This window comes from Oncorhynchus kisutch, linkage group LG5 (assembly GCF_002021735.2).
Source record: "Oncorhynchus kisutch isolate 150728-3 linkage group LG5, Okis_V2, whole genome shotgun sequence".
NCBI lineage: Eukaryota > Metazoa > Chordata > Actinopteri > Salmoniformes > Salmonidae > Oncorhynchus > Oncorhynchus kisutch.
In genome coordinates, this window is record NC_034178.2 from 21,357,206 (window position 1) to 21,371,742 (window position 14,537).

A 14,537-nucleotide genomic window follows, 5' to 3' on the forward strand; every position below is an offset into this window, starting at 1 on the left:
AAATACTCTTTCAAAATTAATGGAAGAGGCAAGTGGAAGGGGGAAAAATGTTTTCAAACTCTGTTTTTCACAAATGCTATTAGCAGGACAATAGACACGATATGACATAGAGTACAGCATATCTCTTGATGTCTTTGAATGTCTTGCCAGCTTCTATCCATATCTGGGTATCCAGCACGCAAAGGTCTTTGTTTGTCAGACGAATCAAAATATATATATATTGGTCATACTGGTTATGGCTCCCTAGTGGTGCAGCGGTCTAAGGCACTGCATCTCAGTGCAAGAGGCATCATTACAGTCCCTGGATCGAATCACATCTGGCTGTGATTGGGAGTCCCATAGGGCGACGCACAGTTAAATAAAAAAGGCTAAATAAACATACAGTATATCCACAGTTAAACCTTAAACGAGTCCTATATTGACATAACCAGAAAGGCCGCTCAGCAAGGAAGAAGCCACTGCTCAAAAACCGCCATAAAAAAGCAAGACGTTTTGCAACTGCACATGGGGACAAAGATCATGCTTTTTGGAGAAATGTCCTCTGGTCTGATGAAACAAAAATAGAACTGTTTGGCCATAATGACCATTAATATTTTTGGAGGAATAAGGGGGAGGCTTGCAAGCCGAAGAATCACCATCCCAACCGTGAAGCAAGGGGGTGGCAGCATCATGTTATGGGGTGATTTACTGCAGGAGGGACTGGTGCACTTCACAAAATTAGATGGCATCATGAGGAGGAAACTTATGTGGATATATTGAAGCAACACCTCAAGACATCAGTTAAAGTTTGGTCGCAAATGGGTCTTCCAAATGGACAATGACCTCAAGCATACTTCCAAAGTTGTGACAAAATGGCTTAAGGACAACAAAGTCAAGGTATTGGAGTGGCCATTACAAAGCCCTGACCTCAATCCTATAGAACATTTGTGGTCAGAACTGAAAAAGCGTGTGCGAGCAAGGAGGCCTACAAACTTGACTCAGTTACACCAGCTCTGTCAGGAGGCATGGGTCAAAATTCACCCAACTTATTGTGGGAAGCTTGTGGAAAGCTACCCGAAACCTTAAATTTTTTTTAAAGGCAATTATGCCAAATACTAATTAGGTGTATGTAACCCACTGGGAATGTGATGAAAGAAATAAAACTGAAATAAATAATTATCTACTATTATTCTGACATTTCACATTCTTAATATAAAGTGGTGATCCTAACTGACCTAAGACAGGCAATTTTAAACAAGGATTAAATGTCAGGAATTGTGAAAAACTCAGTTTAAATGTATTTGGCTAAGGTGTATTTAATCTTCTGACTTCAGAAGTGGAGGCTCCTCATAGGAGGAAGGGGAGGACCGTCCTCCTCAGTGAATTTCATAAAAATCAAAGGATCAGAGAATGGATGTAATACTGAAAAGGAACATTTTATGAACGTCTGAATTAGGAGTATGATTGAAGGTGATGTGCTGCTGTGCTCCCTACATGGTAGATGGCATCAGTGTCTGATTCATATATTTTGGTCAAGGTGTTTGAGACAGACTCGATGCAACCTGTGCTGAACGGAATACACGTTGTCTCATTTGCATTAACATAAGTGAATTATGTCTTGCACAGTGATGAGTTAGGAACAGTCTGACTTGAACTCTAGGGGGCAACATACAATGATTATCAGATACAGGATACCTTTATGACGTCGACCTCCTTGAAATGGGCCAACAACAGAGCCCTATAACCAATGGTCTTTTAGCCTATATTTACTGTATTAATACACTGATTCATAATTGGATTATTATCTCAGGTCAAAATGTCAGGACAAGTCCACAGCCCATGTGGAGAGTGTAATCCCTCAAAAGCATGAAGTAATCATAATAATCATATATAAAATCATATTAATTATAAATCAACACACAGGATTAGCCTATACTTTTGTGTCTTGACTAATCAACTGAATGATTAAGCTATCCTTCAATAAGTATTTTGAAATTCACAATTTACTGTTTATGTAGCCAAATGTCTACAGATGTCAATGTATTCTCATGCCTCCCCTTTATTCTGAAAAATCTTGTCAAAGTCTTTGTAATCACGAATCTTGAAAAAGTATAAGTGAAATTGAGGTTGAAGTCAGTAAATAGCCTAGTTAAGCAACAACTCACAGAGAGAGTAAGCCAGGGAGCAAAAAATAGGCATATTTGTGCAATAATGAGGCATTGAATTTTACATCACAAAGAAATGGTAAATTGAACACAAAATCAATATTTTGTAATAGCCATCTCAGTCTCCGGACTTGAACCCCATTGAAAACGGGGCAGCAGGTAGCCTAGTGTTTAGAGTGTTGGGCCAGTAACTGAAAGGTTGCTGGTTCGAATCCCCGAGCTGACAAGGTTAGTTAGTCCACTGTTCACCAGTAGGCCGTCGTTGTAAATAAGAATCTGTTCTTAACTGACATCGCTAGTTAAATAAAGTTTAAAAAAATAAAAAATAACCTGTGGTTTGAATTGAAGAGTGCAGTCCATAAACGCAGATTAAGGCTATCAAGGATCTGAAAAGATAATATATGAATGGCTTAAGAGCTCATAACATTTTTAGTAAAAGGCTCAGTGCTGTTATCGTGCAAAGTGAGATTTTGAAAACAGAGGTGCTAATCATTTTGACCCCTATGCTTTTAAAACATTTTTAATTACTTGTTCAACAAAATCTCGTTATTTGTTTTCTATTGTATTAGTATAAAATAATATAATTTCCCCAAAAAATATTAGCATACAATATGTATTGTATTATTTATTTTATACAATATTTGTTGCTTATCTTTATCAAGGGTGCCAATGAAATTTCACTTTTGACATAGCTAAAATGTTATCAAAGCGCGGGAAGCTTTCATTGGGCGCACGAAAGGCTGCTCTTTTTTTAGGAAGCAGCCGCACTTTCGGCATCAGAAGTGAGTGTCAGCACTGGAGAAAGAATAGCTCGCACACTGTCACGTCTTTCTTCTGCCCCAGCACAGCGGAATATAAGACTCCAACACAGAGATAGAGGTTCAAACGTCGTGTCGGAGCGGCAGGTAGGCTTTAGGGAACCCGGGGACATCGGAATGTTCTGCCACTCTCCTCGCTCTTCTCTATCTGTTCTCAACTCCGCTTGCCATCAGTTACTGATTGAAGTCATACAATCAACCGGGATTGCTGTATACTGCCTTTCAGTAGGTCTACTCCCTCACTGCAATACCAATGCGAGGGTACTGTCAGTGTATACAGTCAGCGAGTAAACGGACGGGAGGCGCGCATGTAAAATAGTCACTGACAAAATGGACAAAGGGAACTACATCATTGCTTCGCTTCTTTTTCAACTGCTGGACTTAATATGTGGTCAGTTCTTTCCAGGTAAGTGTATTCTTGTTTCTCGGAAGTGCTTAGAAGCCTATAGGCTACTTTCATCTCAGTAGAGTCTGTGCTTTGGAGATGGCGATACGCAGGGACCGTGGGCAGGTACATGCGTAGGAGTTAATGCTGCGTCTCCAACTTTTATTTTCGAATATTGTAGGCTACATAATTGAACCCACACGCACGCACGTACGCTCCCAACACACACACACACACACACACACATACACACACACACACACACACGGTATCAAAATGCACGCACTTCGAGCACTTGTTACTTAAAGCGCAATTTGGGGAGCTTTTGGTCAAGCTTTTTTTTCACATGTAGCCTGGGCTATAAAACATGACATTGACAAAATCGAGAATATTGACGTGTATCTGTAATGCAGACTCGTTATGACACAGATAGGCTAAACTATCCAACACATAACCATTACACAAAGCAGCGGTAATTTCGGAGTAGTTTATAACGTGATAATAAGTAAACTACGCATAACGTTGAATAGGCTATACGTGGACCAACTCGAATAAACTCTGCTTTTAAACAACATTTCACTATACACGAGGCTAATTCCTATAACCTAACCTATGCTATGTACGGATATAATCTACCTCCCATATTCATACTCGCGATTCGAAATGAGGTTTTGATTGGAAATAAGTGAGACAGACCCATTGCTACATTGTGGCAAAAGTTTTCGTGGAAAATATATTTGTGCTGTAACCTATATTTTAACATTTTAACATGACGGTAGTTGGACGAAATTTTTAAATAACTTGATACCACGGAACAGACTGCTGTCTCAGTCACCTTAGCTTTTTCTTGCTCTCAAACTGTATCTAGTTGAATATCTGATAGTAGGCCTAATGAACAAAACCATTAAATACATGTAGGCCTTCTTCAAATCCACTGTTAATAAACAGAAAACTAATCTAAATAAGAAAATAAAATTAATAATCGTGACATTTGTGAACGTGGTTGAAATCCGTAGACTGAAAGGCCAAATGTCAAAGATTTTATTTTATTTGTTTTACAATTTTTGTCATACTTTTTCAGTGCCATTGAATTTCTTATCTCGTCTATGAGCAAGGCTACAAAAGTATTCATCCGAGACAGATGAGAAAGCGAGACACCCCACTGGCTGTTTTTTTCTGGGGGGTTTTCTGGTTAAATTAAAGTCAATGAATTATTTAGACCAGAACCTGCTGCTATTGCCTTGGGTGTCTATGGGACACACACTCAGTTAAGTTGACCGGAACTGACCATTTAAAAAAATATCAATGACCAGAGTGAATTATCTTAATTTATCCACCATCTTCGGTGTTCATGCGTTTGATACGGTCTGCCTGCTGAGTTGTTCACCCGTAAGGTGGCGCTCTGGGCACATCATTATATTACACTCACCCACACTAGAGGATCATTCGCGCAAGAGAACTTTACTAAACAGTCAAGGACAAAGATGGTTGTAAATCCGAGACTCTTGGAATACCCTTTCTTCGTTAAAAAAATTAAGGCAGTTTATTACTTACGTTTGTGGTTATTTATCGTAGAAATTGATGATAACACTTTATGGATTGGTGTCCATTTTATTTATTTCCGATGCATAACTCCATATGGATTTGGTGGTAGACTGATTTATTTTTTAAATCAAACTTAATTATTGGACAAAGGCATGGAAACCTCTCTTTTGTTGGTAATGTGCATTAGTTACACAACTTTAATATATCATGTGCAGTAGGCCCTGCTGTAAATCAGGATATTCTGTGTAGATATTTATTTTATTTTTATGAATTGATATGTCATGCCAGTCAGTCATCTGCATTTCAGCACCACTCTCCCAAATAAGCAGAAGAACAGACAACCAACATTATTCATTTCAGTGGGAAATAGTAGTGTTGAATACAGCCCATGGTGTTTTTTTCATTGGCCATTGCCCCTTTGCCAAGGAAAGAAATCTAGTGGAAAAATGTTGCTTCTCTGCATACATTACCAAGGGCTCCCCACTCCTTTGCATACATCATCCTGCAGCACCCTAACACCTGCATTGTAACAGGAGACAGCAGTCACTCTGTATGCTGGAGAGGACACTCGCTAGCCAAGTGCTGCCAGACTAATGGTAATTCCAGGCTGATGCAGTGTCAGTGTTCAAGGCCCCTCTCGCCAGCTCTTCCATTTTAGGGAGCAGGTTTGTGTTGTTCGTCATAAATCTTGTTCTGGAAGCAAAGTGGTCACTAGCTGAAACAGCCACAAAGTCATATCTTAAGATTTTTAAACTAACCCTAACCTTAGGCATACTGCTAACGCCGACCTTAAATTAAGACGAAAACGCCCATTGTTGTTTTCATTTAAAAAAATAAAATAATAATATATATATATATATATATAGCCAATTTTGACTTTGCAGCTGGCCCCACTAAGGGAAAATCACTGTTCTGCCTCCAGGACAAAACTCATGACAATAAGTGTCAATGTTCTGTTAGGGAGGGACACACGTTGGTGGCTTAGAGATAGTGTGTGTGTGTGTGTGTGTGTATACCGTGAACTTCAGTTTGCTCCAGAGTATTTATAAACATTTCCTGTTAGGTTTTGTTGATATTCCACAATGGCTGAAGCCAAAAAGTAAGGGGTGTTATTTAGGATTGGTTTGACTTGGGATTTTATTTACATTGAACACAAATATGAACGCAACCATTTCAAAGACGTTACTGAGTTACAGTTCATATGAGGAAATCAGTCAATTGAAATAAATGAATTAGGCCCTAATCTATGGATTTCACATGACTGGGAACACAGATACCGTACCTTAAAAAAAAGGTAGGGGTGTGGATCAGAACACCAGTCAGTATTTGGTGATCATGTATTTGGCATCATGCAGCATGACACATCTCCTTTGCATAGAGTTGATCAGGCTGTTGATTGTGGCCTGTGGAATGTTGTCCCAATTGTCTTCAATGGTTGTGCAAAATTGCTGGATATTGGCGGGTTCTGGAACACGCTGTGTACATGTTGATTAAGAGCATCCTCAACATGCTCAATGGGTGACATGTCTGGTTAATATACAGGCCATTGAAGAACTGGAGCTTTTTCAGCTTCCATGAATTGTGTCCAGATCCTTGCGACATGGGGCCGCGCATTATCATGCTTAAACATGAGATGATGGCGGTGGGTGAATGGCACGACAATGGGCCTCAGGATCTTGTCACGGTATATCTGTGCATTTAAATTACCATCGTAAAATGCAATTGTGTTCATTGTCCGTAGCTTATGCCTTCCCATACCCGATTGCCACCATGGGGCACTCTGTTCACAACATTGGCATCAGAAAACCAGAAAACCAGAAAACCATCTGCCTGGTACAGTTGAAACCGGGATTCATCCGTGAAGAGCACACTTCTCCAACGTGTCAGTGGCAATCGAACGTAAGCATTTGTCCACTGAAGCCAATTACGACTGCAGTCAGGTCAAGACCCTGGTGTGGATGACGAGCATTCAGATGAGACGGTTTCTGACAGTTTGTGCAGAAATTCTTTGTTTGTGCAAACTCACAGTTTCATCAGCTGTCCGGGTGGCTGGTCTCAGATGACCCCGTAGATGAAAAAGCTGTATGTGGAGGTCCTGGGCTGGCGTGCTTAAACAGAGTCTGCGGCTGTGAGGCCAGTTAGACATACTGCCAAATTCTCTAAAACAACGTATGTCTAAGGGGTGCGTAATCGGTGGCAGGGAAATCAGACGCAGGATAGCAGAACTTGGTAATAGCCGGAGCAGTTCAATAGCAAAACCCACGGCATAAAAAATATTTTTAATTGCTCTGTCGCTATACTTCCATAATTGTGCTTTATTCCACAGGTAGGCAAACATACACTTTAACTTTTAATTAGGTATTGTGATTGAATAACAATTTCAAAGAGATCTGAATATTGTAATAGAAGATGGTTAAAGAAACTGGATTTCATCCAAACAAGAAATTGTGTCAAGCAATTCAACTGTGATTGCCCCAGCAAATGTAACTGGCAGTTACTCAAGCACTGAAAGGGAAACGACTACACCTCCAGAACTTCAGAGAGGGGGGAAATGTACTTCAGGTGGTCGAGAAATGAAACACCTGAGAGCACAAATGGGGTTGGGAGGCTGTCAGAGAGTTAATGAATTTCACACGCATGCCTATCCTTTGGGCCTTTTAGAAAAAAAGGTTGAAAACAGTAAAAAAGGAGAAAAATATATCTGGAACATGATTTTTCCCAATCAATCCATGAGAACCTGTCAGAAGCCTAATTGTTTCTTTCAACTCACAGTTATCGTCTGGCCCCTTGTGTTGCCGTGGCTACAGCGGGTCAGCAGCGTGGCAGGAGCACTTTTTGACAAGCTGTCTGTCACTCACCGGTACTGTCTGTTTAGTATGCTCACCCACCCGGTCACGTTCTCTCTTTTTTTCCAGAGAAGAGAGCTGCATTTGCTGTGTGAGTGGATGGAGCTGTATTTGCCAGTGGTCTGCTTATCTGCATGACTGTGTCACCCTAATCCACAGCACTTATTCTATTTGCCTGACTAAATGACAGCTTAATCCAGGGGCAGGCCTGTGCCATAGGATGCTAAAGTGCAAGCCGCTGGAAGAATGTCTCGCTCTCTCTCTCTTTTTTTTTTCAATGACATACTTAAAAGCTAGATATCATGCCTGAAAACCTTGTTGTGAAGCACAGGAGGAATGCCTGGTTTTATTGCTGACCGAGGCTCATATTCTTTGAGGTGAAAACCAGGGCCCGTATTTATAAAGTGTTTTGGAGTAGGAGTGCTGAACTATCTAGGATCAGTTTTAATCATAATTAATATTGAGGGGGAGGGGGGGAATGCTATTGCTATGAGAGAGGGAGAGAGAAATGGAGAAAAAGAGAGAGTCGGTGCAGGGGTTTCCTGATAGAAGGGGATTCCGAGGGTTTAAATTTAAATTTAATTATGTTTTTCTCATTGTGCAGTGCTGGATTTACAGGTATTGCCCAATTATTGAGAGATTCATGAACGTACGGGGGGAAATTGATCCGTTGTACTGTCACCTGGGAATTGACAGAGCAGGTCAAGACATAAACCGTCATTTGAGCAAACACCTCTCTCGCCATTTGTGGTGTGAGAAAGGGACAAAGAAATTATCTAGGAAAAAAACACAAACATTGTTTTCCTCTATTTTCATGTATTCTATTCCTATGCCATACAGTATGTGGACATTTTCTTATCAATTGATGGCGATTAGTATAGTTCTCACGTTAAAGAACCTGTTGGACTTGTGTTTGGATGTTATCAAGACTACACATAAATACCAAATCATCCCTAAAGAGAGAACTCTAGTGTTGTAGCTAGCAGTTAATCAGCGACATCCATCTCATGCTATCATCTTACACTATACTGTGTCTTGCTGGAATTCTATTCAGAGAGGGAAACTAAAGCTGAGGATTTTAAGACCATACACAGGAGGCCAATCTCCCCACACCTTGGGTGTTTTCCAAATGGCACCCTATTCCTTACATAGTGTACTACTTTTAACCAGAGTGTCTATTGGCTCTCGTCAAAATTAGTGCAACTATATAGGAAATAGTGTGCTATTTGGGAAGCAGCTCTTCATTACACAGTAGCAGAAACTCTACTACTGAAATCAGAGTGGTGAGCTAAAGGGAGATAGAGAGGGAGGGGGAGAGAGCAGGAGAGTGTGGAGGCAAGATAGGGAGAGGGAAGTGTAAGAGAGGAAGGTTCAGGTTAGATAGGAGGAAGAGAGTGCATGAGAGAGAATGGAGAATGAAAGGGATGGATAGACAGAAAGAGAACGCTCCTCTGTGTCTCTCTTCTGTGCCAGAATAAGGAAGGTCCCCTCGAGGCTGTGGAAGCTCTGCTTACGGTTTGCTCAACAATCCTCCAGCTCTCAAACAGGCGTCTTTCGACGTGATGTTTGCGAAGTGAGCCTTCAATTCTCCCAGGACTCACAGTACAGTAATCCAGCATCTGCCTCCCATCTCCACTCTGTTCTCCCATCAGCTTTGACTCTTATCTTTCTTTCTTCATTGTCTCTCTTTCTCCTAATTTTTCTCCTTCACTTTCTCTGTCCCACCCACCCTCACACCAACAAATCCGCACCAACTAGCCAGATATCTTCATCGATAATGGCATGCACCGTCATTTCTCCATCTCTCCTCCTCAAAGTGTGAGATGGATGGAGAAGTACATGCACATTCCCTTCCCCCACCGTAATTGTCAGGATCCATCAAAAATATTACCGTTAATTGGACAGAGAGGAAGAGAGGGTTAACGTAAATTCAGACTTGATTAATAGATAATTACTTCTGTCATCAACGGAAATAATTACCGGCAAATTGCTGCTCAGATTGGAAGCCTCAAACAAAAAGCTGCTGCACTGCCAGCCGTCTCTGCCTCTCCGTCAAACATTTATTTCAGATTTAGAGGGTAGCCATGGAAAAGTGCTCCTCATATTAGACTTTACAGGTACAGTGCACCAAAAAGTTGGTGACCACTGTATTAGTCTACAGTGCATTCGGAAAGCATTCAGACACCTTAACTTTTTCCATATTCTTTCCCATTATGGAATTGTTCTAAAACGGATTAAATAAGAAAAGTTCTTCATCAATCTACACACAATACTCTATAATGACAATGCGAAAACAGGTTTTTAGAAATGTTTATTAAATGTATTAAAAATAAAAAACAGAAGTACCTTATTTACATAAGTATTCAGACCCTTTGCTATAAGACTCGAAATTGAGGTCAGGTGCATCCTGTTTGTTGATAATCCTTGAAATGTTTCTACAACTTGATTGTAGTCCACCTATGGTAAATTCAATTGATTGGACATGATTTGTAAAGGAACACACCTGTCTATATAAGGTCCCACAGTTGACAGTGCATGTTAGAGCAAAACCCAAGCTATGAGGTCGAAGGAATTGTCCGTAGAGCTCCGAGACACGATTGTGCCGAGGCATAGATCTGGGGAAGGGTAGTAAAAAAATTCTGCAGCATTGACGGTCCCCAAGAACACAGTGGCCTCCATCATTCTTAAATGGAAGAAGTATGGAACCACCAAGACTCTCCCTATAGCTTGCCGCCCGGCCAATCTGAACAATCGGAGGAGAAGGGCCTTGGTCAGGGAGGTGACCAAGAACCCAAAGAGGTCCAGAATTTCTCTGTGGAGATGGGAAAACCATCCAGAAGAACAACCATCTCTGCAGCACTCCACCAATCAGGCCTTTATGGTAGAGATGGTCAGACAGAAGCCACTCCTCAGTAAAAGGCACATGACAGCCTGCTTGGAGTTTACCAAAAGGCACCTAAAGGACTCAGACCATGAGAAACAAGATTCTCTGATCTGATGAAACAAAGATTGCACTCTTTGTCCTGAATCAGAGCATCACGTCTGGAGGAAACCTGGCACCATCACTACGGTGAGGCATGGTGGTGACAGCATCATGCTGTGGGGATGTTTTTCAGCGGCAGGGACTGGGAGACTAGTCAGGATCGAGGGAAAGATGAACGCGGCAAAGTACAGAGAGATCCTTGATGAAAATCTGCTCCACAGCTCTCAAGACCTCAGACTGGGGTGATGGTTCAACTTCCATCAGGGCAATGACCCTAAGCACGTAGCCAAGACAACTCAGGGGTGGCATTGGGACAAGTCTCTGAATGTCCTTGAGTGGCCCAGCCAGAGCCTGGACTTGAACCCATTATACCCAAGAAGACTTGAGGCTGTGATCGCTGCCAAAAGTGCTTCAACAAAGTACTGAGTAAAGAGTCTGATTACTTATGTAAATGTGATGTTTGTTTTTTATTTGTAAAAACTGTGCTAAAATGGATAAAAAACTGTTTTTGCTTTGTCATTATGGGGTATTGTGTGTAGATTGATGAGGGGGAAAAACAATTGAATCCATTTTAGAATAAGGCTGTAACGTAACAAAATGTGAAAAAAGTCAAGGGGTCTGAATACTTTCCGAATGCACTGTATATAGACAATGGCCTATTATTATGTGTGTTAACATATTGCTAGGCTATAATTTCAGTTTCTTTTGATGGTGTTTTTATTTGCAGTGTGTGACCTAATCTAGTTTGATTGGCCTCTGTGCCAGCGATTTAAACTAGAAAAGCAGTCTAATAAATACATTTCATATGCTGTTTACAGCAGCGGAATTGGAAATACCCCCAAATAACTTGAACGGTGTAGACTGCATTTGATAGCGAGGTCGTCAAAATTGGCAAAGGTGCAATCAATATAGAGGTCATTACACTTGATAAGGCCATTCCTCTGCCACAGCCTGAAAGTTGAATCCAGTTTAGCTGGAAGGAAGAGGTGATTATGACATATAGGACATTGAATAAAGGAATCACAGAAATGAAAATGTCGATGGAGTTGAGTTCAAAGTTCAAGAGTACTGCTAACAATTGGATTGGATGTGTAGGTTGAAGCTGAGAGAGGAATACTGGAGGTGACTAAAGCTGGCAAAGAGAAACAGGAGTTGGCTTCTGTTGACACTAGTCAGTTATAGAAATAGACAAACAAGACATCCAACATAGAATGCCCACTCAGATCACACCCTGACCAACCAAAACATAGAAACATACAAAGCAAACTATGGTCAGGGTGTGACAGTATTAAGTTAGGAAGGGCTTGTCCTCCGTGTGTTCTATCTCTCTGGAGGAATACTTGACTTGTTCTTGGATTCCCACCACCCCATAAAAAGGAAGATATAAGTTTAACCACTGAAATGAGAAAAGACATGGTTAGAAAACGAGGGAAACATTGTAACAAATACAGAAATCGGGGCAATACATTTATCTTGATACAATTCACTTTACCAGCTAAAGTAAGGTGGAGAATATTCCATCTCTGAAAGTCCAGACATGTTAATAAGGGGAATTAAGTTGTCATCATGGAGGGAAGACAAGGTACAGGTGATATTGATCCCTAAATATTTAAATATTTACATGGTCAAACGAAATGGAATGGTATCCTGCGGAATGTGTAATGCCAATTCATTAATAGTAAAACATTCACTTTGAGAATTTATTTTTAAAACACGAACAAACACACCAAACCTTCACAGTAGATCCACTATATCCAGGACGCACTCATCAGGATCTGATATATAAAAGCAAGTCATCTGCATACAAGGAAACTTTGTGTTCCAGTCCCCATTTGTAAATACTGTGTATTGAGGGTGTGACCTTTAGCATAATAGAAAGGGGTTCTATTGCCAGGGCAAATAACAGAGGGTACATTGGGCATCCTTGACGTGTGGCCCTTGACAATGGGAAACACTTTGAACACAGTTTGTTTTTACTGACGACTTGAGTAATGAGTAAAACCATCAGATCCAGGAAATGAAGTTCACTCCAAAGCCACATTTTCCCAGTACAGAGAATAAATAGTCCCATTCTACCATGTCAAATGCCTTCTCTGCATGTAAAGAGATAATTACTTCAGGAATGTCTGAAGATGCAAGAGTGTATGACATTGAGCAGATGCCGATTGATAGAAAAGGAGTGTCGACCCTAAATGAACCCTGTCTGATCCATTGATACGAGGTCTGTCATATTTTAACATCTGCATTCAAAAGCGAGAAAGGTCTGTATGAGCCACACTCATATGCATCTTCGCCAGGTTCTCTATCAGAGATTGGGGTACTCTGGTCCAGGCCATGTTTGAAAATTTCAAGAAGAAGTGGTGCCAGTTTGGCAGAAAACTTATTGTAAAATGTGTTTGGCTAGCCATCTTGGCCAGGGGATTTCCCTTGCAATTATTATTATTATTTGAATATGTGAGGTAGTGTACATTTTGGGAATCAGTTGTGAGGCAGATTTGCACTTCAGCTGTTGAGCTAGAAGTCGATTAGCCTTTTCTCCATGCTTGTAAACAAAACCACTTGCGTGGAGTAAATTCTGCTTAGTTTTATCTGTGGACAGTAAATTGTACTGAGTTTGAAGAAAATTAAACAAAATAGCTGATTAATGGTATTCTGGAATTTGACCAACAATACACTAAAGGCCTTTCTTTGTAACATTCTGGTGATGGAAAGGAGTATTGTTAGTCTAGTTCCAGAATGGCATTAGTCATCTGTTGTTGTTTTTAAAATTTCTGTTGTTTTTTGAGAAGAGAGTAATAGGAAATTATTTTCCCAAACCATAGTTGGAGAGACCGAATGTGTTTTATTTGTCTCAATAAAGACATCAATTGTAATGAATTTTTTTGGGGAAAAAGTGAAGGGGTCTGAATACTTTCCGAATGCACTGTTTATTTGAATGAAACAAGCCTCTCCAGAAGTCGATGAAGTGACAATAGCAATCCAGCTCGGAGGACCGAATTGGCCGTTATGTTGTCGAAATGGGTGTCACAGCGCTCATCGCCTTTGATCCCAGATGGTTCCCAGGGACGGGTCCACCTCCTTGCCTCAGTCACGTCAACGAGAGGACATTGTGTCATCGTGGGGGGCACATTCAAAGATGCCCTTTTCTAACCTTTCCTGTTACCTCTTGTCAGGCCTTGAGAGACTTCATCGCTTAATTTATTGGCTTCTGAGGACTTGACAGTGTTGTGTCAGAAAGAAATGGTATATTCTGGAAGCTCGTCTCATGTGGTTGCTCCTTTAGCTTCGCCAGGTGGAGCTTTTTAGCCACCAGTGATTTGCACGTTGTGAAGGAGAGTGGTGTCCATCCATGCTTTGGCTTAGGTATGGTTCAGTATGAAGTTAAAAGTGCACACTCAGTTCACGCTGATCAGGGTGGTGTTTTTTCTCATGGACTTTCTGGACCATGTCAATCTCCCTTGAACATGTTATTAGGCCCTATAACTGACATACTGTATAACCACCGTCTTCAAATAAGGGATCTCAATAAGACAACCAGTCAACCTGGTCTATGCGTCAGTTCTTTGGCTAACAAAAGGGGATTTGAAAAAAACAGTCTAAACCCCCTTTCTGAGGATTAAAGAAAGACAGCGGCAGACAAATAGGAGGGGAAAGTGAAAGTATTAAATTGCATTAAAGTCAATGTTAGCCCGGCAGAATGAAAGCTGGCAGTAATGAACTGACTGAGCTCCTTCAAGACCTGGGGCTTTGTCGGAGTAATGCGCCTGGAAGGGTAACAAAGACCCCTTGTGCATTCTCTCCCTCCAGGGAGACCAT

General features: G+C 40.9%; 1 protein-coding gene across 1 annotated transcript in view; it reads left to right on the top strand.

Annotated features, from left to right (window-relative positions):
* Positions 1-2,938: 2,938 nt before the first annotated feature.
* Positions 2,939-14,537, top strand: part of LOC109890760 (receptor-type tyrosine-protein phosphatase T-like) — a 484,190-nt gene continuing 472,591 nt past the window's right edge. The window contains exon 1 of the mRNA XM_031824663.1: positions 2,939-3,368. Within this exon, the coding sequence (XP_031680523.1) occupies positions 3,293-3,368 (76 nt within the window). The 5' untranslated portion in view covers positions 2,939-3,292. The remainder of the gene's footprint in view (positions 3,369-14,537) is intronic.